Source organism: Oncorhynchus nerka, linkage group LG16 (genome assembly GCF_034236695.1).
Source record: "Oncorhynchus nerka isolate Pitt River linkage group LG16, Oner_Uvic_2.0, whole genome shotgun sequence".
Taxonomy (NCBI): Eukaryota; Metazoa; Chordata; class Actinopteri; order Salmoniformes; family Salmonidae; genus Oncorhynchus; species Oncorhynchus nerka.
Genome location: NC_088411.1, coordinates 16027749 through 16048478, shown reverse-complemented (window position 1 = coordinate 16048478; position 20730 = coordinate 16027749). Strand labels below are relative to the sequence as shown.

The 20730-nt window shown below is 41.7% G+C and overlaps 1 protein-coding gene across 3 annotated transcripts; it reads right to left on the bottom strand.

Moving 5' to 3' along the window:
* Window positions 1-739: 739 nt before the first annotated feature.
* On the bottom strand, window positions 740-7831 carry nme2a (NME/NM23 nucleoside diphosphate kinase 2a). 3 transcript variants are annotated; one of them, XM_029685620.2, is made up of 5 exons: window positions 7705-7831; window positions 2898-3070; window positions 1886-1987; window positions 1484-1596; window positions 740-1042 (listed from the first exon to the last, which is right to left on the bottom strand). In XM_029685620.2, the coding sequence occupies exons 2-5, from the start codon at window positions 3021-3023 to the stop codon at window positions 928-930; spliced, it is 456 nt and encodes a 151-aa protein (XP_029541480.1). In that variant the 5' UTR covers window positions 3024-3070; window positions 7705-7831; the 3' UTR covers window positions 740-927. The 3 variants fall into 3 exon arrangements, with proteins under 3 accessions (XP_029541480.1, XP_029541481.1, XP_029541479.1); XM_029685621.2 differs by lacking the exon at window positions 7705-7831 and adding an exon at window positions 6212-6312; XM_029685619.2 differs by lacking the exon at window positions 7705-7831 and adding an exon at window positions 3842-3943.
* Between the last annotated feature and the right edge of the window lie 12899 nt (window positions 7832-20730).

The following is a 20730-nucleotide window of genomic DNA, read 5'->3' as shown; positions in this document are numbered from 1 at the left end:
GGTGAGCTTTACACCACTTCAGCCCACGCTTCGCATTGCGCATGGTGATCTTAGGCTTGTGTGCGGCTGCTAACGATTGTAACTCCGATGTCACTTCCCCATGCAGTGGACCCAATGCGTCTCCAGAGTCCTGCAATGAAACTGACTAGAGATCCGCCAGCCTCAGGTGCTTCCAGTGCTCCACACCACATGCACGTCTGATAGACATCTTGGGTCAAATCTTCCCCAGTGACACAGGTACCATTCTAAGCATACCTCCTTTGAGCCTTTGTGTCATCCCAGGTCCCAAAATGCTTGTCCACTATTAGGTTGACCGTTTACTCACCTGAGCAAGGCAGCAGATCCACAGTTAATCCCAACCTAGGTTTAATGCGCCGGCTAATCCCTCTTAATATTGGCAGTGACCTGGCCAGGCCTGCTAATGTTTGAACTGTCAATGTGGCCAGCAGGACTGAGGCCCACAGGACGGTGATACACCAATGAACCCTATCAACCTATTGTAGGCCATGTCAGATCAAGAGCAGTTCATTGGGTGGCTGTTGAAAGAAAAGGGTTTTCGTGATGTGAGGTAGATGAAATAAAATCCCTGCTTTCCACAAAACACAGTTGGAAGTTTCTCTGAATCACAAAGGAATGAGCAAGAAATCCAGAATCCTCCATCCAGGATTTCTGGAAAACCTGGGAATTTCAGTAAGGTTATCAGATTTTGTCAACCCCTAGCAAGAACAAGAAAAAAAGATGGGGTTGTGAGTTTTTTTATTGGAAAGCTCAGTTGAACAAAACAGGCAGTCGAACACATTTACCATAGTAAATGGTCCTCAGTCGCCAGCTAGAGTAGGATGAAGTTGTCTCTGATCTAAGGCCAGTTTTACATTCCCCCTCCTAGTCCTACTGGTTAGGGTTTGTGGATGGTAAACTGATCCTAGATCAGTAGAGCCAGCTGGTAGAGCAGCTAGTGTAGCTGCAAAGCTCCTCAGGTTTGAACCACAGGTTGATCTCTGTGTTGGCACTCTCTATTGAGTCACTGCCATGGATGATGTTCCTGAAAACAAGAAGGGAAGAAAGATGGAGACTTAACGATGGGTTAATTAGTGTCTCTGGATAGAGTTTAGCAAGTACTGGACTTGTCTAAGTGATGTCAATAATAAAAAAAAGCAGAGGTTTTAAAATATCAACACATGTTTACTTAGTAAATGCTTTTGTGTGTTATCTGTTGTGTGTGTGTGTGTAGGGTAGCCTAGTGGTTAGAGCGTTGGACTAGTAACCGGAAGGTTGCAAGTTCAAATCCCTGAGCTGACAAGGTACAAATCTGTCGTTCTGTCCCTGAACAGGCAGTTAACCCACTGTTCCTAGGCCGTCATTGAAAATAAGAATTTGTTCTTAACTGACTTGCCTAGTAAAATAAAGGTAAAAAAAAATAAAAAAACGCGGCTTTCTTTTCTTGTTGTATCATGTGCAGTGGTGTGGCGCGATGAATTTTCACCTGCCCACTTGGATGCAGTAGTCCCCTCGGATGGTGCCGGGTTTGGAGTCTGCAGGGTTGGTCTCTCCCAGCATCACTCTGCCTGTCTTCACCACATTGAACCCTTCCCACACCTGGCACCCACACACAGATGGATAACACTGTACTATCCAAGTAACGCTTTATGATCTTCCATGTCGAGGCACAGCAGTCAAATACATTTCAAAATACGAGTACTAATGTGAATATGTTCAAGCCTGGCGGCTCAAAGCTATAATCTGACAGTGGTACAGGTAGTGAACGCATGCACGGTGAAATGGTATTAGAAGCGTTACAGTGTGCAGGCTTTTCTGTGTTCTTGCAGGGGAAACTAGACCAGTTGCACCACTCGTCAATGAACACAACGAGGAAAGTCTCTCCTACCATGGCAACCACTGGTCCTGAGGTCATGTAGCTGACGAGGCCTGGGAAGAAGGGTCTGTCCTCCAGGTCAGCGTAGTGCTCCCTCAGCAGAGACTCCGGGGCCTGGGTTAGTCAGACATGACATAACACAACAGGTCAACAGGTAGTCAGAACCATCAATCAATAATCCACCAGAACCATAGACGCCCAAGAGGCAGATCACAGCAAAATACAGAGGGCCATGTTTGAACACCAGTGGTTGAATAGCAGAAGTAAAGCAGTGGAGGCTGCTGAGGTGAGGACGGTTCATTATAAATGACTGGAACGGAGCTAATGGAATGCTATCGAACCCCTGGAAACCATGTATTTGATACCATTCCACCTATTCCGCTCCAGCCATTACCACGAGCCCATCCTCCCCAATTAAGGCGCCACCAACCTCCTGTGGAGTAAAGGATCCTGTAACAGTCATGTTGCAACAAAACAAGGGTTTCATAAAGCTATAGCCTAAATCTGGATACACTCTGCTATAGTGTATATAGCATCAATCACATGAAGTCACTAGAGTTTATAACTAGGTAACCGTTGAGTGCATGTGTTTAACCTTTAAAACAGCCCATTGCAAACAGTGACTATTATCGGTGGGCACTTCTGATCCCTGGGTTCGTAGGTCACAAGGCAGCCGTCTTTGGCCACAGACCAACGCAGACAGGATCAGGAGACCTATGCTAAACTTACATGTGGTTAAGAAAAGCCAGGATGCTAATCTGCTCACTAGGACCTACCTCAAGGACTAGATGAGGTCCTACTGCACTGTATGCCCAAACAACGTGTATTGTATGCCCAAACAATGTGTATTGGCAGTTATTGCGATTTGTGTGCTTATTTAAAAAAGCTGTTTACATACTGTTATACAGGCCTGCCATTCAGTCCTACTTATTGGCTATACCATTTTGTCTGGTAATGCGCTGAAAGTGCATAGGACTACAGCCTACATATAAAATAACAGATTCCAGTAAGTAGAATGACGTACCTGGACAAATTTCATCCCCACCATTTTGAAGCCCTTTAGCTCAAATCGCTTGATGATTTCGCCAACAAGCCTCCTCTGAACTCCATCTGGCTTGATGGCAATGAACGTCCGCTCCTCGTTCGACATGGCGCTACGAGGACAGGAGATAAGGAGTAGAGAGAAGAGAGAGAAGGCTACACAGTGACAGAGGAGAGTGTGATATGAGACAGACAGAGAGGGAAGGAGGGGGTTAAGAGATTGAGGGGATGGAAGAGAGAGAGGATAGAAAAGAGAGAGAGGCGAATTCCACCAACTGTAAGAAAACGTTACGTACATTTGGCACATTCAGCTTGGGGTCGCGGTGCCGAGGCCCCTGACTCCCATCATGGGACAATCTCATGAACGGGGCCAATGACACTGCGCACACTGGACCCCCTTAGCAAGGTAACCCCTCTGCCTTCGCATTTGAAGCCTGACAACTGTCATGCTCCGTGGCGTCTTTGACCAGCTGCCAGAAGGTAATCTACCTAATCACCCGCATCAAAATCACCTTAGTGGATGATTTGTTCCAACGCATTTCCTAACAACACTGAGCAAATAAAATGGAATAAAATACCACAGCACTAAATGTTTATTCACAAAATACTGATAGGATAATATCCCGAGTGACGAACATGTGCCTCTCCAGGTAAAACTACGCAGAAAATCACTCACCAAAATGAAATGCATTCACACCAGATGACACATCGCCATAGGAGAGTGTATAGGCTAGGCTATACGACACCTAACAAGAGCTACCAATAGCCTATAACATGTTTCCCGAGATATTAAACGACTAAATATCCCAAATAAAAATTAAACAAGGTTCCAACTAGGTCTATTCCAGTAAGATATAGACATATAATATCAGTTAAATAGGTCACAAACAGGTAGACTATACTATAGTTACAATAGCTTTACTATACCTTGACAACTGATCCTCCGGGTTAGTGACTGACAGGGAGCTGGGCAGGTTATTTTCGCTAATGCGGTGCTTTCAGTAATCCCAATGCAGATTGCAGGAGTGCTACTGGGTTTTACACATGGAGGCGCCCACTGGGCAAAAACTGGTTGAATCAACATTGTTTCCACATCATGCAAAAAAGCAATGTGATGACGTTGAATCAACATGGATTTGCAAAATATCATCAACGTAAGGGAGTTATTGATTTTTTAAAAACCTAAATCCAATGACGGCATTTTTTGTTTTCACGTTTAATTCACATTAGCTGACAACTCAACCAAATATATGTGAGCAAGACAAAGGAGCTGATCGTGGACTACAGGAAAAGGAGGGCCGAACAGGCCCCCATTAACATCGACGGGGCTGTAGTGGAGTGGGTCCAGAGTTTTAAGTTCCTTGGTGTCCACATCCCCAACAAACTATCATGGTCCAAACACTCCAAGAAAAGTTGTGAAGAGGGAACGACAACACCTTTTCCCCTCAGGAGACTGAAAAGATTTGGCATGGGTACCCAGATCCTCAAGAAGTTCTACAGCTGCACCATCGAGAGCATCCTGATCGGTTGCATCACCGCCTGGTATGGCAACTGTTTAGCATCTGACCATAAGGCGCTACAGAGGATAGTGCATATGGTCCAATACATCACTGGGGCCAAGCTTCCTACCATCCAGGACCTATAGACTAGGCGGTGTCAGAGGAAGGACCCAAACATTTTCTGCTGAACAATTAATCAAATGGCCATTGACGACCCCACCCTTTGTTTTTACACTGCTGGTACACACTGTTTATTATCTAAGCATTGTCACTTCACCCCTACCTACATGTACAAATTACCTCGACTAACCTGTACCCCCGCACATTGACTCGGTACTGGTACCCCCTGTATATGTTATTGTTATTTTATTGTGTTACTTTTTATTGTATTTTTTTTTACTTTAGTTTATTTAGTAAATATTTTCTTAACTCTATTTCTTGAACTGCATTGTGGTTAAGGGCTTGTAAGTAAGCATTTCATGGTAAGGTCTACACCTTCTGTATTCGGCGCATGTGACAAATACAATTTGATTTGATCAAAACTGAACATTGAAATGACGTCTGTGCCCAATGGGCGGGGACTGGCAAACTGGTTCATGAAAAGCCATTAGAAGTAGAGGTCGACCGATTATGATTTTTCAACGCTGATACCGATACCGATTATTGGAGGACCAAAAAAGCCGATGCCGATTAATCTGACAATTTTTTTTCTTTTTTGTAATAATGACAATTACAACAATACTGAATGAACACTTGTTTTAACTTAATATAAAACATCAATAAAATCAATTTAGCCTCAAATAAATAATAAACATGTTAAATTTGGTTTTAAATAATGCAAAAACAAAGTGTTGGAGAAGAAAGTAATATGTGCCATGTAAAAATGTGTGCCATGTAAAAGAGCTAACGTTTAAGTTCCCTGCTCAGAACATGAGAACATATGAAAGTTGGTGGTTCCTTTTAACATGCGACATCAATATTCCAAGGTAAGAGGCTGTAGGTTGTAGTTAATATAGTATTTACAGGACTATTTCTCTCCATACCATTTGTATTTCATATACCTTTGACTATTGGATGTTCTTATAGGCACTTTAGTATTGCCAGTGTAACAGTATAGAGCTGCTGGCAAAACGCAGGAAAGTGCTGTTTGAATGAATGCTTACAGCTCGCTGCTGCCTACCATCACTCAGTCAGACTGCTCTATCAAATCATAGGCTTAATTATAACATAATAACACACAGAAATACCAACATTTGGTTATTAATATGGTCGAATCCGAAAACTATAATTTTGAAAACAAAACGTTTATTATTTCAGTGAAATACGGAACCGTTCGGTATTTTATCTAACGGGTGGCATCCATAAGTCTAAATACTGCTGTTACATTGTACAACCTTCAATGTTATGTCATAATTAAGTACAATTCTGGCAAATTAGTTCGCAACGAGCCAAGCGGACAAAACTGTTGCATATACCCTGACTCTGCGTACAATGAACGCAAGAGAAGTGATACAATTCCACCTGGTTAATATTGCCTGCTAACCTGGATTTCTTTTAGCTATATATGCAGGTTTATATACTTCTGTGTATTGATTTTAAGACAGGCATTGATATTTATGGTTAGGTACACGCTGGAGCAACGACAGTCTTTTTTCGCGAATGCACACCATCGATTATATGCAACGCAGGACACGCTAGATAAACTAGTAATATCATCAACCATGTGTAGTTAACTAGTGATTATGATTGATTGATTGTTTTTTTTATAAGATAAGTTTAATGCTAACTAGCAACTTACCTTGGCTTCTTACTGCATTCGCGTAACAGGCAGGGTCCTTGTAGAGTGCAATGAGAGGCAGGTGGTTAGAGTGTTGGACTAGTTAACTGTAAGGTTGACAGATTGAATCCCTGAGCTGACAAGGTAAGAATCTGTCGTTCTGCCCCTGAACAAGGCAGTTAACCCACCGTTCCGAGGCCGTCATTGAAAATAAGAATATGTTCTTAACTGACTTGCCTAGTGGTAAAAAAATATTAGAAAAATCGGCCAAATCGGTGTCCAAAAATACCGATTTCCAATTGTTATGAAAACTTCAAATCGGCCATTCCGATTAATCGGTCGACCTCTACTGGGAATATTGAAGACTCATGTTAAAAGGAACCACCAGCTTTCATATTTTCTCATGTTCTGAGCAAGGATCTCAAACATGGCACATATTGCACTTTACGCTCTTTTCCAACACTGTGTTTTTGCATTATTTAAACCAAATTGAACATGTTTCATTATTTATTTGAGACTAAATTGATTTTATTTATGTATTAAATTAAGTTAAAATAAAAGTGTCCATTGTTCATTCAGTATTGTTGTAATTGTCATTATTAGAAATATATATATATAAAAATCGTCCGATTAATCGGTATCTGCTTTTTTTTGGGGGTCCTCCAATAATCAGTATTGAAAAATCATAATCGGTCGACCTCTAATACATACAGTAAGGCCAATATTACAAATAGACTTACATAATGCAGCGACCCTGGTTTATAAACGCAGATATTGACTCTGCCACATAAGCATGCTTTAGTGGCACAGTATATGGTGCGCGTTTGGCTTTTGGCTAGAAGGTTGTGGGTTCGAGCCGCTCTCCCTGCCTGTTTCATTACGTTGGTGTCAGAAGTGGTAGTGATGTAATGAAACAAGGCAAGGATTCCTGCCTGCTTCATGGTAGAATTGCAGGAAATTAGCTTTAAAAATGCAACATTTTCTCTCAGCAAATTTCTGCAGGCCCACCCACCAACTAATTACTGGCTATGCTTCTGCAATGAGTGATTATGCAGAAATAATATGTCCATAACCACTGTGGACACAAACAGTACCATTAACAGGGCTAAACAAGCAGGCTGGTACAAGCAGGCTGGTACATACAGGCTTCAATTAGAAAAATAGCGCGCGCGCCTGCAAGCACAACCACACTGCCATGAGGCAAAGGCACGCACACTAACTAGCATGATGTAGCATATTACACTTAATTGTAGCACTAACAAAGCAATGCCGCTGCATTTGCATGTAACCACATAAGGTCACAACTAAGTAATAACCATGAACTAATATTCATGATGCAAACAATGTGAGCAAATAGTAGGCCTATACAAACATCAAAGAGAAGCCATATCAGGCGAACAGCTAGTCTAGCAATCTGCCATTACTCAACAGATAAAGGTGAAATGAACACCACTAATGGCAATTAACACTCGAGCTTTCAATAGAATTACGATATAACCTCAAACAATACTCACTAGTATCTGAACGCACACAAAACTGTTGTAGAAAAGTTGGGAGCCACTCTTCAGATGGTCACCCTCACTCAGTAAGCGATCTCACCAAAGATCTCAAGGAGTGAGATGCGTGAACAGCTAAACCGTGATTGGCTGGGATCAAATTAACCATATAATGGATAAAAGAGTAAACTGCATGAGTGGCGAGCAGTGTTCCCCTCATGTGTCTGAAGCTTCCCGGCGGTCCCAGAGAGCAAATCAAGTGCACTAGGCCTACTGCTGGCCAATCCGATGGCTTAGATGACCGTGTCTGCATTAACGTATCAGGCATAAAATAACCATGGCTAGAGAGTGTCAACGAATACAGCAAAGAGATGCTGTTTTTATGAGTGTGTTCATGCTGAAGTTCCTTCTCAGCAATGTCAACACTTTTAAAATGCATAACATGGGTGTTCTTCCTATTTCCACTCGGCTCTACAACAAACACTGCAGCAGTAATGAGTAGGAAAGTGTATCTTGCATTGTTGTTATTATTAGCGGCTTGGGTCTTTTTTAATATCAAGGAATATTTCACTTTCTCTGTTCATAGGAGTAACAACAGAAGTTTGTACATGAGGCAGAAATAATGAGATGCGACTCGAGTTTTGCAATCAGCTGGAAGATGGTGTCCCCTTTTGGTCAGTGTTAGTGCAGAAAAGGGAGAGCTGAGGGATGTTGAGAGACCAACCCTCAGCCCTAATCTATGGATTTCACATGACTGAGAATACAGATAAGCATCTGTTGGTCACATATACTTGAAAGAAAATGGGCCTCACAATGGATCTCAGGATCTCGCACGGTATTTCTGTGCATTCAAATTGCCATCAATAAAATTCAATTGTGTTTGTTGTCGGTAGCTTATGCCTGCCCATACCATAAACCCACCGCCACCATGGGGCACTCTGTTCACAACATTGACATCAGCAAATCGCTCGCCCACATGACGCCATCCATGTGGTCTGCGGTTGTGAGGCCAGTTGGACATACTGCCAAATTCTCTAAAACGACATTGGAGGCAGCTTATGGTAGAGAGATGAACATTCAATTATCTGGAAACAGCGCTGGTGGACATTCCTGCAGTCAGCATGACAATTGCATGCTCCCTCAAAACTTGAGACACCTGTAAGCGTTGTGTTGTGTGACAAAACATTTTATTGTCCCCAGCACAAAGTGCACCTGTGTAATGATCATGTTGTTTATTCAGCTTCCTGATATGCCAAAGCTGTCACGTGGATGGATTATTTTGGCAAGGAAGAAATGCTTTTTAAACAAATTTGTACACAACATTTGAAAGAAATAAGCTTATTGTGCCTATGGAACATTTCTGGGATCTTTTATTTCAGTTCATGAAACATGGGACCAACACTTTACATGTTGCGTTTATATTTTTGATTAGTGTAATAGGCTAAATGTTTGACTCAATCTGTATAATGTTTTTACTATAGACTACACATTGATGAATTAACTTGAGTCAAAGATAATTGGGCGAAAATTTTGCATGGAATTTAATTTAAAAAATGTACTCTCAGGCAAGGAAAATAAACAAAAACTGAGTTGGGAAAAAGGCAGCCTACTACAGACAGTAGAGTCTATGTGTACAAAGCATACTTGTAATGACCTGTTGGGATTGGCATAGTTTGGTTATCACTCACAATGAAGGATGTGTCACCATGCAGCAACAACACAGGTATTGGAACAAACAATTCTGAAAATCAACCTGCAATTGAGCATGCTGGGAAATATGATAATGATGGATGAGGTTTTGAGTGGTTTTGAGCAAACATTAATTTGTAATTTTACTCAACAAGGTTGTTCAAATTCAGCTCACTTTGAGCAGAGTTTGTTGATTCAACATACAATTTTAAGGCAACCAGCTGCAATAGGATTCTGAGTCGGCGCAAAATTTGGGCATATAGCTGAACCAACATACAGTGTTGCCTTCCAAAGACAAACATGAATTTGTAAAACGACTCAACAAGTAATATGCATTCAGCTAATTTTGTTGAGTAAACAAACGTTCACGCATTAACTCAATTTCTCTTCTCTTTTCTCTGTGTACCTCAATGATGTCACTCTTGCTGCTGGTGATTCTCTGATCCACCTCTACGCAGATGACACCATTCTGTATACTTCTGGCCCTTCTTTGGACAATGTGTTTATTAACCTCCAGACGAGCTTCAATGCCATACAACTCTCCTTCCGTGGCCTCCAACTGCTCTTAAATGCAAGTAAAACTAAATGCATGCTCTTCAACCGATCTCTGCACACACCTGCCCGCCCGTCCAGCATCACTACTCCGGACGGTTCTGACTTAGAATGTGGACAACTACAAATACCTAGGTGTCTGGTAAGACTGTAAACTCTCCTTCCAGAATCACATTAAGCATCTCCAATCCAAAATTAAATCTAGAATCGGCTTCCTATTTTGCAACAAAGCATCCTTCACTCATGCTGCCAAACATACCCTCGTAAAACTATCTATCCTACCGGTCCTTGACTTCGGAGATGTCATTTACAAAATAGTCAACACTCTACTCAGCAAATTGGTTGCAGTCTATCACAGTGCCATCTGTTTTGTCACCAAAGCCCCATATACTACCCATCACTGCGACCTGTACGCTCTCGTTGGCTGACCCTCGCTTCATATTCGTCGCCAAACACACTGCTCCAGGTCATCTATAAGTCTTTGCTAGATAAAGCCCCGCCTTATCTCAGCTCACTGGTCACCATAGCAGCACCCACCCGTAGCACGCGCTCCAGCAGGTATATTTCACTGGTCACCCCCAAAGCCAATTCCTCCTTTGGCTGCCTTTCCTTCCAGTTCTCTGCTGCCAATGACTGGAATGAACTGCAAAAATAACTGAAGCTGAAGACTCAGATCTCCCTCACTAGCTTTAAGCACCAGCTGTCAGAGCAGCTCACAGTTCACTGCACATAGCTCATCTGTAAATAACCCATCCAACTACCTCATCCCCATACTGTTATTTATTTGATTTACTTTGCTCCTTTGCACCCCAGTATCTCTACTTGCACACTCTTCTTCTGCACATCTATCTCTCGTGTTTAATTGCTATTTTGTAATTATTTCCCCACTATGGCCTATTTATTGCCTTACATCCCTAATCTTACCTCATTTGCACACATTGTATATAGACATTTTCTATTGTGATATTGACTGTATGTTTGTTTATTCCATGTGTAACTCTTGTTGTTTTTGTGTCGCACTGCTTTGCTTTATCTTGGCCAGGTCGCAGTTGTAAATGAGAACTTGTTCTCAACTAGCCTACCTGGTTAAATAAAGGTGAAATAAATCAAATTAAATAAAAATTATTGTCCTTCTGAAGTCCACCCAACTCACAGAATAACACTGATTAAGCAATTGTTATTTTTGTATTTTTTTACAGTGTAGTTCAGCACTCCTACTCTGAGACACTTTGTGGATATGGGCCCAGATCACAAACCTGGTTGGGGGAGTCTGATGGAATGCTAATGGGTGCATCTCAATAGTCTAATGTGGCATCCTCTCCTCATCTCCTTCCCTAAAGAACATTACACTGGTGTGAAAGAGTTGGACAGGTGAAACCAGGAAGGCCATATTAGACTATTGAGATGCATCTCTGCTATACATCCGATTCAAAACCTAAAAGGTGCTGGCTGACCTCTCTGATTTCAGTCAGGTGATGGTGTGAATTACATCAATGTTGAGACTAAAACAGGCTCACCACATAAACGTCTTATGGCTGCGGGGGCAGTATTGAGTAGCTTGGATGAAAGGTGCCCAGAGTAAACTGCTCCTCAGTCTCAGTTGCTAATATATGCATATTATTATTAGTAATGGATAGGAAACACTCTGAAGTATAACATAACTCATATGGCAGGCAAAAAGCTGAGAAGAAATCCAAACCGGAAGTGAGAAATCTGAGGTTGGTCGATTTTCAACCCAGGCTGTATTGAATTCACAGTGGGATATGAATGAAGTTGCACTTACTAGGGCTTCCACTAGATGTCAACCGCCTTTAGAAACTTGAATGAGGCTTCTACTGTGTTGTGGGACTGAATAATAAATGGCTCTCTGCCAGGTTACACGCATTCCACATGATATCGCCCTGCGTTCCGTTGCTCCTCTAGACACAAAGGAATTCTCCGGTTGGAACTTTATTGAAGATTTATGATAAAAACATCCTAACAATTGATTCTATACTTAGTTTGAAATGTTTCTTCGACCTGTAATATAACTTTTTGAAGTTTTTGTCCGAAGTAATCTTCGACCTGCACAAGCGTTTAGATTTGTATATAACTAACGCGCTAACAAAAGTAGCTACTTCGACATAAATAACGGACATTATCGAACAAATCAAGCATTTATTGTGGAACCAGGATTCCTGGGAGTGCATTCTGATGAAGATCATCAAAGGTAAGGGAATATTTATCATGTCATTTCTGGTTTATGTTGACTCCAACATGGCGGCTAATTTGATTATTTTTCTGAGCGCTGTCTCAGATTATTGCATGGTTTGCTTTTTCCGTAAAGTTATTTTTTAAATCTGACACAGCGGTTGCATTAAGGAGAGGTATTTTTATAATTCCATGTGTATAACTTGTATTATCATGTACATTTATGATGAGTAATTTCTGTTGACTCGATGGGGCTATGCAAAATCACTGGATGTTTTTGGAACTAGTGAACGTAATGCGCCAATGTAAACTCAGATTGTTTTATATAAATATGAACTTTATCAAGCAAAACATACATGTATTGTGTAACATGAAGTCCTATGAGTGTCATCTGATGAAGATCATCAAAGGTTAATGATTCATTTTATCTCTATTTGTGCTTTTTGTGACTCCTATCTTTGGCTGGAAAAATGGCTGAGTTTATTCTGTGGCTTGGTGGTGACCTAACATAATCGTTTGTGGTGCTTTCGCTGTAAAGCATATTTGAAATCGGACACTGTGGTGGGATTAACACCAAGATTACCTTTAAAACGGTATAAAATACATGTATGTTTGAGGAATTTTAATTATGAGATTTCTGTTTTGAATTTGGCGCCCTGCACTTTCACTGCTCATATCATCCCGTTAACGGGATAGCAGCCCTAAGAAGTTTTAAGAATGTACCTGTAAACATAGTACATGTTCATCACATTTTATAAATGTTTTTAAAACAAATCCTGTTTAGTTACATTATATACAGCTGCAGGGCTCTCCAGAGGGTGGTGCGGTCAGCCCAACACATCACTGGGGGCACACTGCCTGCCCTCCAGGACATCTACCGCACTTGGTGTCACAGAAAGGCCAAGAAGATCGTCACGGACCTCAACCACCCGAGCCACGGTCTTTTCACCATGCTACCATCTAGAAGGCGGAGACAGTACAGGTGCATCAAAGTTGGGACCGAGAGACTTAGCTTCTATCTCCAGGCCATCAGACTGTTAAACAGTCACCACTAGCCTTAGTCACTGTTCTAGTCGGCTACCAAATGGTATTCTACCCTGCACCTTAGAGACTGCTGCTCTCCTATATCTATAGAGTCATTGAACACTGGTCACTGTAATAATGGTTACAGACAAAACACACCATTATTATTATATGTATATTTATAGTCCAGTCACTGACATTGCTCGTTCTGATATTTCTTTAATATCTTTATTTTTCTGGATTATGTGTGTATATATATATATATACATGTATATATATATTTTTTTTAAATTATTGCTAGGTATTACTGCACTGTTGGAGCTAGAAACACAAGCATTTCATTGCACCTGCGATAACATCTGCAAATCTGTATACGTGACCAACACCATTTGATTTGAGTGCTGTAATGCTGAATGTAATGGGTACCACTATTACAGTTTACACACCTGAATAAACTTGTCAATTAACAGAAGAAGAACACCTATGGAATTATAACAATATAATATGGCTAACCAGAATTTAAAAACTTTATGTTTTTTCTTAAGGATCTACAAAGAACTTTTGAGAAAAATAAAATGTTATTTATAGAACCATTCGCCATAAAGGTTCTTTAAAGAACCATAAAACAAGGGTTCTATATAGTCCCAAAAAGGGTTATTGTAACCATAGCGGAACCCTTTTTTGGGTGTTATATAGAACCTTAGGAAAGGATTCTTTATAGCACCATGAAGATTCCATTTAGAACCTTATGAACATTATAGAACCTTAAAAAAATGTTATATATAGCACCAAAAAATATGCTATGATTACAAGCCAAACAACCCTTATTTGGCACTATGTAGAACTGTTTTTATTGTGTATGATCTACATACTCATCTCCTCTCCCTGTAACTTAAACTTCATTCTGTGAAAATGGACTGATAATTTTAGAGCAACTCCCCTGAACCTTTTTAGTCTGAAATCATTTGAAATCTCAACCCTGACTCAAATCTCCCTCTGAGATGGAATCTACTTCATCCCAGAGCTTTTGGCCCGTGTCCCAGTCAGTGTTTACTACTAAGACCAGTCTCTTTCTGCAAGCTGGCTGACCATTACACAAGGAAAGCAGCTTCTGCAGACAGAAGTATTTGTAGAGAAGCTCCCTGTTTATTAGTGTGAGAATTAGACAGGTAGAGGAAGTGTCGTTCTACAGAAACACTGGGTGATGCTTCACTGGTTCTTTACACACACACACACACACACACACACACACACACACACACACACACACACACACACACACACACACACACACACACACACACACACACACACACACACACACACACACACACACACACGAGGAAGTCTCACTAGTCACTGTCTTGTCCTCCCTCCTATCTCCATGCATTCCTAAACCATGATTCATCATTCATCACCCTTTCAGCTTCTCCTCTTCTATGTGCTCCCTCTCTCTCAGCTCAGTGTGTCTAATGGAATAACAAGCACTAGCTTGCCAGGCCTGCCACATGAGCTGAACAGCAAACCAGCAGCCAGAACCTCTCCAAGCCTTTCCCTTCCCTCTCCTCCCCAATCCACAGCGCTCACCAAATGGATAGCTAATTCCTTCTCCTAATTTCCTGACTCTGCTGCCTGGATGACTGGTAGACCCAGTCCTATTTTTACCAGGGTTTAAGACCAGGATTAGGAGCCTCGGCAGCCAAGTGGTACTGTTTAATACCCATGTTTTAATATGGAGCTATTCCGGAGCGGCTGTTGATCGTAAACGTTATTCACTCAACTCCTGAAATCTGGTTAGGCTGCTCTGTGTGTGTGTGCATGCAGATTGTAGTTCTGTTGTATGGGGCTACTATAACGTTCCTCTGGGGAGGTGGAGTAGACAGACTAGGTGGTATAGTAATTGTACTTAAGTATGTGTCAGCTTAGGGGTTTTATGGCCGTGTCTCTGTATGTGGAGTTCATGTTTTATTGAGAATGTGGTGCGCTGTGTGTAAGCAGGGAGTTGTTTGTGTTGTAATAGCTTGTAATGGTGTGTGATCATTCTATACTGCAGCAGAGGCATCACCATTCATGGAAGGGTGAAAATGGCACAGATTCACCCAGAGAGAAATGTATAGATATTGAGTTGTCAAGGGAAAAGGTTGGCCTAATAGTAGTTGCAGATCGGCTGGAAGGCAGGGTTGGGCTCAATTCAGAATTTTGGAATTGACTCCCATTCAACTCACGAGTTTAAATTCTAATTGAACTTGCCACAACCCACAGGATGTAAAATTTGAGTTTGAGTGACAGGAAATATTTAATTCAGTGCAATTCAAAGAAATTCCATAGAATTTCCATGGATTCTGACCTGTCACACTTCCAGATACCAAAAAATATATAACTTTTTCTATAAAACAATGTTCATATATTATTTTAACCTTTGTGCTTAGATGCTTAGAATAGCCAATTACATTTCCACCAACAATTTCATTTGTTTGGCTTCTTTTTGAAGGCCTCAGGATCAACTGGTTAAATGAATGCATTCTGGGAAGTATAGTATTTTCCCCATATTGAACTAAATGTAATTGATTAATGAAATACACATGAAACACCTTCCTAATATTGTTGCACCCCCTTTTGCCCTCAGAACAGCCTCAATTTGTTGGGTCATGGACTACAAGGTGTCGAAAGCGTTCCACAGGGATGCTGGCCCATGTTGACTCCAATGCTTCCCACAGTCGTGGCAAGTTGGCTGGATGTCCTTTAGGTGGAGGACCATTCTTTAAAAAAATGTTTGTTGTAATTTTCACCCCCTTTCTCTCCCCAATTTCGTAATTACGATCTTGTCTCATTGCTGCAACTCCACAATGGGCACGGGAGAGGCGAAGGTCGAGTCATGCGTCCTTCGAAACATGACCCGCCAAGCATCGCTTCTTAACACCTGCACGCTTAACCCGGAAGCCAACTGCACCAATGTGTTGTAGAAAACACTGTTCAACTGACAACCACAGTCAGCCTGCAGGCGCCCGGGCCCACCACAAGGAGTCACTAGAGTGCAATGAGACAAGTAAAGCCATCACAGCTGGGCCAATTGTGCGCCGCCCTATGCGACTCCCAATCACAGCTGGTTGTGACACAGCCAGGGATCAAACCTCAGGCTGTAGTGATGCTGCAACACTGCGATGCAGTGCCTCAATAAGCTGATTAAACATTATGACCATTACACAGGTGCACCTTGTGCTGGGGACAATTAAAAGCCACTTTAAAATGTGCAGTTTCATCACACAAGACAATGCCACAGATGTCTCAAATTTTGAGGGAGCGTGCAATTGGCATGCTGACTGCAGGAATGTCCACCAGAGCTGTTGTCAGAGAATTGGATGTTCATTTCTGTATCTTAAGCTTCCTCCAACATCGTTTTAGAGAATTTGGCAGTATGTCCAACCGACCTCACAACAGTGTAACCACGCCAGCCCAGAACCTGTGAGGGGATGCTGAGGAGTATTTCTGTCTAATAAAGCCATTTTTGTTCAGTATAGAATAGAAAGAGGCATTTGAATTTCAATGAATTCAATCATATTTCCCTTTAACGGGATAAAAATATAGAATTTAAAAAATGACTAATTCAATTCAAATTCAATAATTTAATTGGAATATATGAGGCATTCTCAATTCTGGTGACATTTAAAAGGGCCTGAGAGGGACAGCTATTGCATAAGGAAGATTTAACTACTCTATATTCTCTTCTAGGGGGCCAGACTAAATGTCTGGAGGCAGATGTTTTCTTCATGCCACCCGAATGTATGATCTGCATCAAAAGCGATTACATTTTTGGTCAGTTTTACCACAACATTTCCCTGTCATCCAAACACCTCTGCCTGTCCAAAGGGGATGGAGTCATTATTGTAGTAGACTGCCCATTGGGATCAAAGTTGTAGCCCTCCTCTACAGCCCGTTGCCCCTCGTAAGCAGTGTATGTAGTGTGGATTCTAAAGGGCACACACAACCTCAGAAATGCAGTAGTTTAGGAATCCATAATTTAACAGCTTTGTCGAAATAGAATGAGTTTCACCCCTACTTTCTGTGTTTTTTTTGCAGTGAATATTTATCAAGATGCCTGAAATGAACTTGTAATCACACACACACACACACACACACACACACACACACACACACACACACACACACACACACACACACACACACACACACACACACACACACACACACACACACACACACACACACACACACACACACACACACTTCGATCTGTGAATCCCACAATATCACCATAAACTGAGGGTCATAGGGATCATTCTCAGCATACTTAAGAATTCCATAAAATGTTCACATCTCTGTGTACATGATTTAAAACTTAAGCACTCTTAACCTAGAACAAGAGTAGTGTACTTTTAGGAAGAAAATAGGACGGCATCTGAACTCATTCAAACATCTGAATTATTGATGATATCTACATCTGCCTGATATCTATTTGTACACAACACTCTATTGCTACGACTCATAAAAACCTCCCTGATTTTAGGATGGTTGGATGATAGGGTGCATCTTAACACGCTAAAGTAACTTCCACTCCTTGTCTCCTCTCCTTAATTTACACTAATTCAAAGCCACAGGAAAGGAAGCCACTTACGATAATTGAGATGCACCCAAGGAGAGGATGCATTTAGAGTTGGGGCTCAGCCCATTGCAACAATCCCCTGCATGCCATTATATCTACCTCAACAAGATGGCAGTGTGGCAGTGTGAAGGAGTTAGAGTGGAACCATAGACTAAGTAGTAACGAGCTGAAAGAATCTGCTGTCAATATGGTGGAAGAGTTCAAGAAATGAAATGTTATACCGGTGTCAAAGTTGTTCTTTGGAGAGCACAAGTAGCCCCCTGTTGACATTCACTGACCATCTCGTCAGCTGCAAAACAAAACAGTAAATATTTCGTCTCCCACGAAGGATGCAAATTAATGTCAAACAGAACATACAGAACGCAGAATATCCCATGTTAATGTTCTAGACACATTTCATGGGAATATTGCAAGAACATCCGTGTGTCCAGTTTTCTGTGGGTTAGGAGAGTATCCCATCAACATCCCCCCTTAAACATACACAGAACATGTCTGCCATGTTCTCAGAACATAAGATATGAATGTTCGAGACACGTTTCATGGGAAAGATGCAAGAGAATTTCTGTGTATCAGTTGTCACTACATCACCTGATGGCCCTGAAGAAACGTTCTCCCCAAAAAGTGGTTAATTACATATCACGCCCTGTTACTGTTGCCAATCAAGGCACCTAATTGGTGAACCACTGATCCAGTCATAGCTCGTTGTCTGTTGGCATGGTTAGGGAACATATATTAATAAGAACGAGAGTAGAGCAGGTCTCTTGAACCCTGTTCCTGGAGAGGTACCCTCCTGTAGGTTTTCACTCCAACCAAAATTGTATTGGAGCTAATCTGCTTCAATTTATCAACAGCTAATTATTAGAATCAGGTGTGCTTTATTAGGATTTGAGCGAAAACTTACAGGACAGTAGCTCTCCAGGAACAGGGTTGAAGAGCTCTGGAGTAGTGTGACTCACCTAGCATTTCTCAAACCCAGGCCACCAGCACCAATGACGAACACCCTAACCACTGTCCCAACAAGGGATATCGCTAAGAAATGTGCTTATTGGGCCAGTATAGTTAAGCCCTGTCCAGAAGAAAACCTAACCCCTTCTTCCTAGGAACTTATGTAGATGAAGCAACTTAATAGGTGTAAGCAATAGGGTGAATGCACTTTAAAGTAAAACTCAGCTCTGTTAAAAGTACACAATAAAAAATATTTCAGGTGTTCAGGTGTCATTAAAACAGGCTAACATGCCCCACCAACATTAGACAACAATGCAGAAAGCCGTTAAATTGCTGAAATAAGTCATTCAAATCAATGATGAGAATAGAATATCCGATACTTGACAGGGACACGGTCGCACAGTGGGAAGATCAAAGTACAGTGTATGTTTGGTTAGAAGTTGATGGAATATTCTCCTAAACCTCAGAAAACTGGAGTATATCTTATAATCTGCGAACATGGCAACCATGTTCTGTGTATACATATTTTGTGGGAATTATTTAGTCATTTGAATTACACTAGGCTGAACTACACTCCAATTTATTTTATATTTTCAAAATACAAAATAAATGTTCTATAACAGTTGACATTTTGTGGCCCCCCATTCACCCTGCGTTGGTATCAGACGTCTGATAGCACTATGGTGTGATAAAAGCATCTGCTAAATATACATTTACGGTGCATTTGGAAAGTATTCAGACCCCTTCCCTTTTTCCACATTTTGTTACGTTACAGCCTTATTCAAAAATGGATTTAAAAAATAAAAAAGCCTCATCAATCGACACACAATACCCCATAATGACATCACAATACCCCATAATGACAAAGCAAAAACAGCAATAACACATTTACATACCATAAGTAATCAGACATTTTACTCAGTACTTTGTTGAAGCACCTTTGGCAGCGATTACAGCCTCGGGTATTCTTGGGTATGACGCTACAAGCTTGGAAGACCTGTATCTTGGGAGTTTCTCCCATTCTTCTCTGCAGATCCTCTCAAGCTCTGTCAGGTTGGATGGGGAGTGTCGCTGGCCAGCTATTTTCAGGTCTCTCCATTGATGTTAGATCGGGTTCAAGTCCGGGCTCTGGCTGGACCAGTCAAGGACATTCAGAGACTTTGACCTGGAGTTGTCTTGGCTGTGTGCTTATGGCCGATGTCCTGTTGGAAGGTGAACCTTCACCCTAATCTGAGGTCCTTAGCGCTCTGGAGCAGGTTTTCATCAAGGATCTCTCTGAATTTTGCTCTGTTCATCTTTCCCTCAATCCTGACTAGTCTCCCAGTCCCTGCCACTGAAAAACATCCCCACAGCATGATTCTGCCTTCACCATGCTTCACCATAGGGATGGTGCCAGGTTTCTTCCAGACGTGACGCTTGACATTCAGGACAAAGAGTTCAATCTTGGTTTCATCAGACCAGAGAATCTTGTTTCTCATGGTCTGAGAGTCATTTAGATGCCTTTTGGCAAACTCCAAGCGGACTGTCATGTGCCTTTTACAGAGAAGTGGCTTCCGTCTGCCCGCTCTACCATAAAGACCTGTTTGCTGCAGAGTGCTGCAGAGATGGTTGTCCTTCTGGAAGGTTCTCCCATCTCCACAGAGAAACTCTAGAGCTCTGTCAGAGTGACCATCACGTTCTTGGTCACCTCCCTGACCAAGGCCCTTCTCCACCGATTGCTCAGTTTGGCTGGGCGTCCAACTCTAGGAAATCTTAGTGGTTCCAAACTTCTTTCATTTAAGAATGATGGAGGCCACTGTGTTGTTGGGGACCTTCAATGCTGCAGACATTTTTTGGTACCCTTCCCCAGATCTGTGCAACGACACAATCCTGTCTTGGCGTTCTACGGATGATTCCTTCGACCTCATGGCTTGGTTTTGGCTCTGACATGCACTGTCAACTGTGGGACCTTATATAGACAGGTGGGTGCCTTTCCAAATCATGTCCAATAAATTGAATTTACCACAGGTGGACTCCAATTAAGT

Coding starts and splice junctions, on each gene's coding strand:
- nme2a (XM_029685620.2), bottom strand. CDS start 3,023: ATGTCGAACGAGGAGCGGACGTTCATTGCCATCAAGCCAGATGGAGTT. Junction 1,597..1,885: donor CAGGACCAGTGGTTGCCATG/GTAGGAGAGACT, acceptor TGTGGGTGCCAG/GTGTGGGAAGGGTTCAATGT. Junction 1,043..1,483: donor TACTGCATCCAAGTGGGCAG/GTGAAAATTCAT, acceptor TCTTGTTTTCAG/GAACATCATCCATGGCAGTG.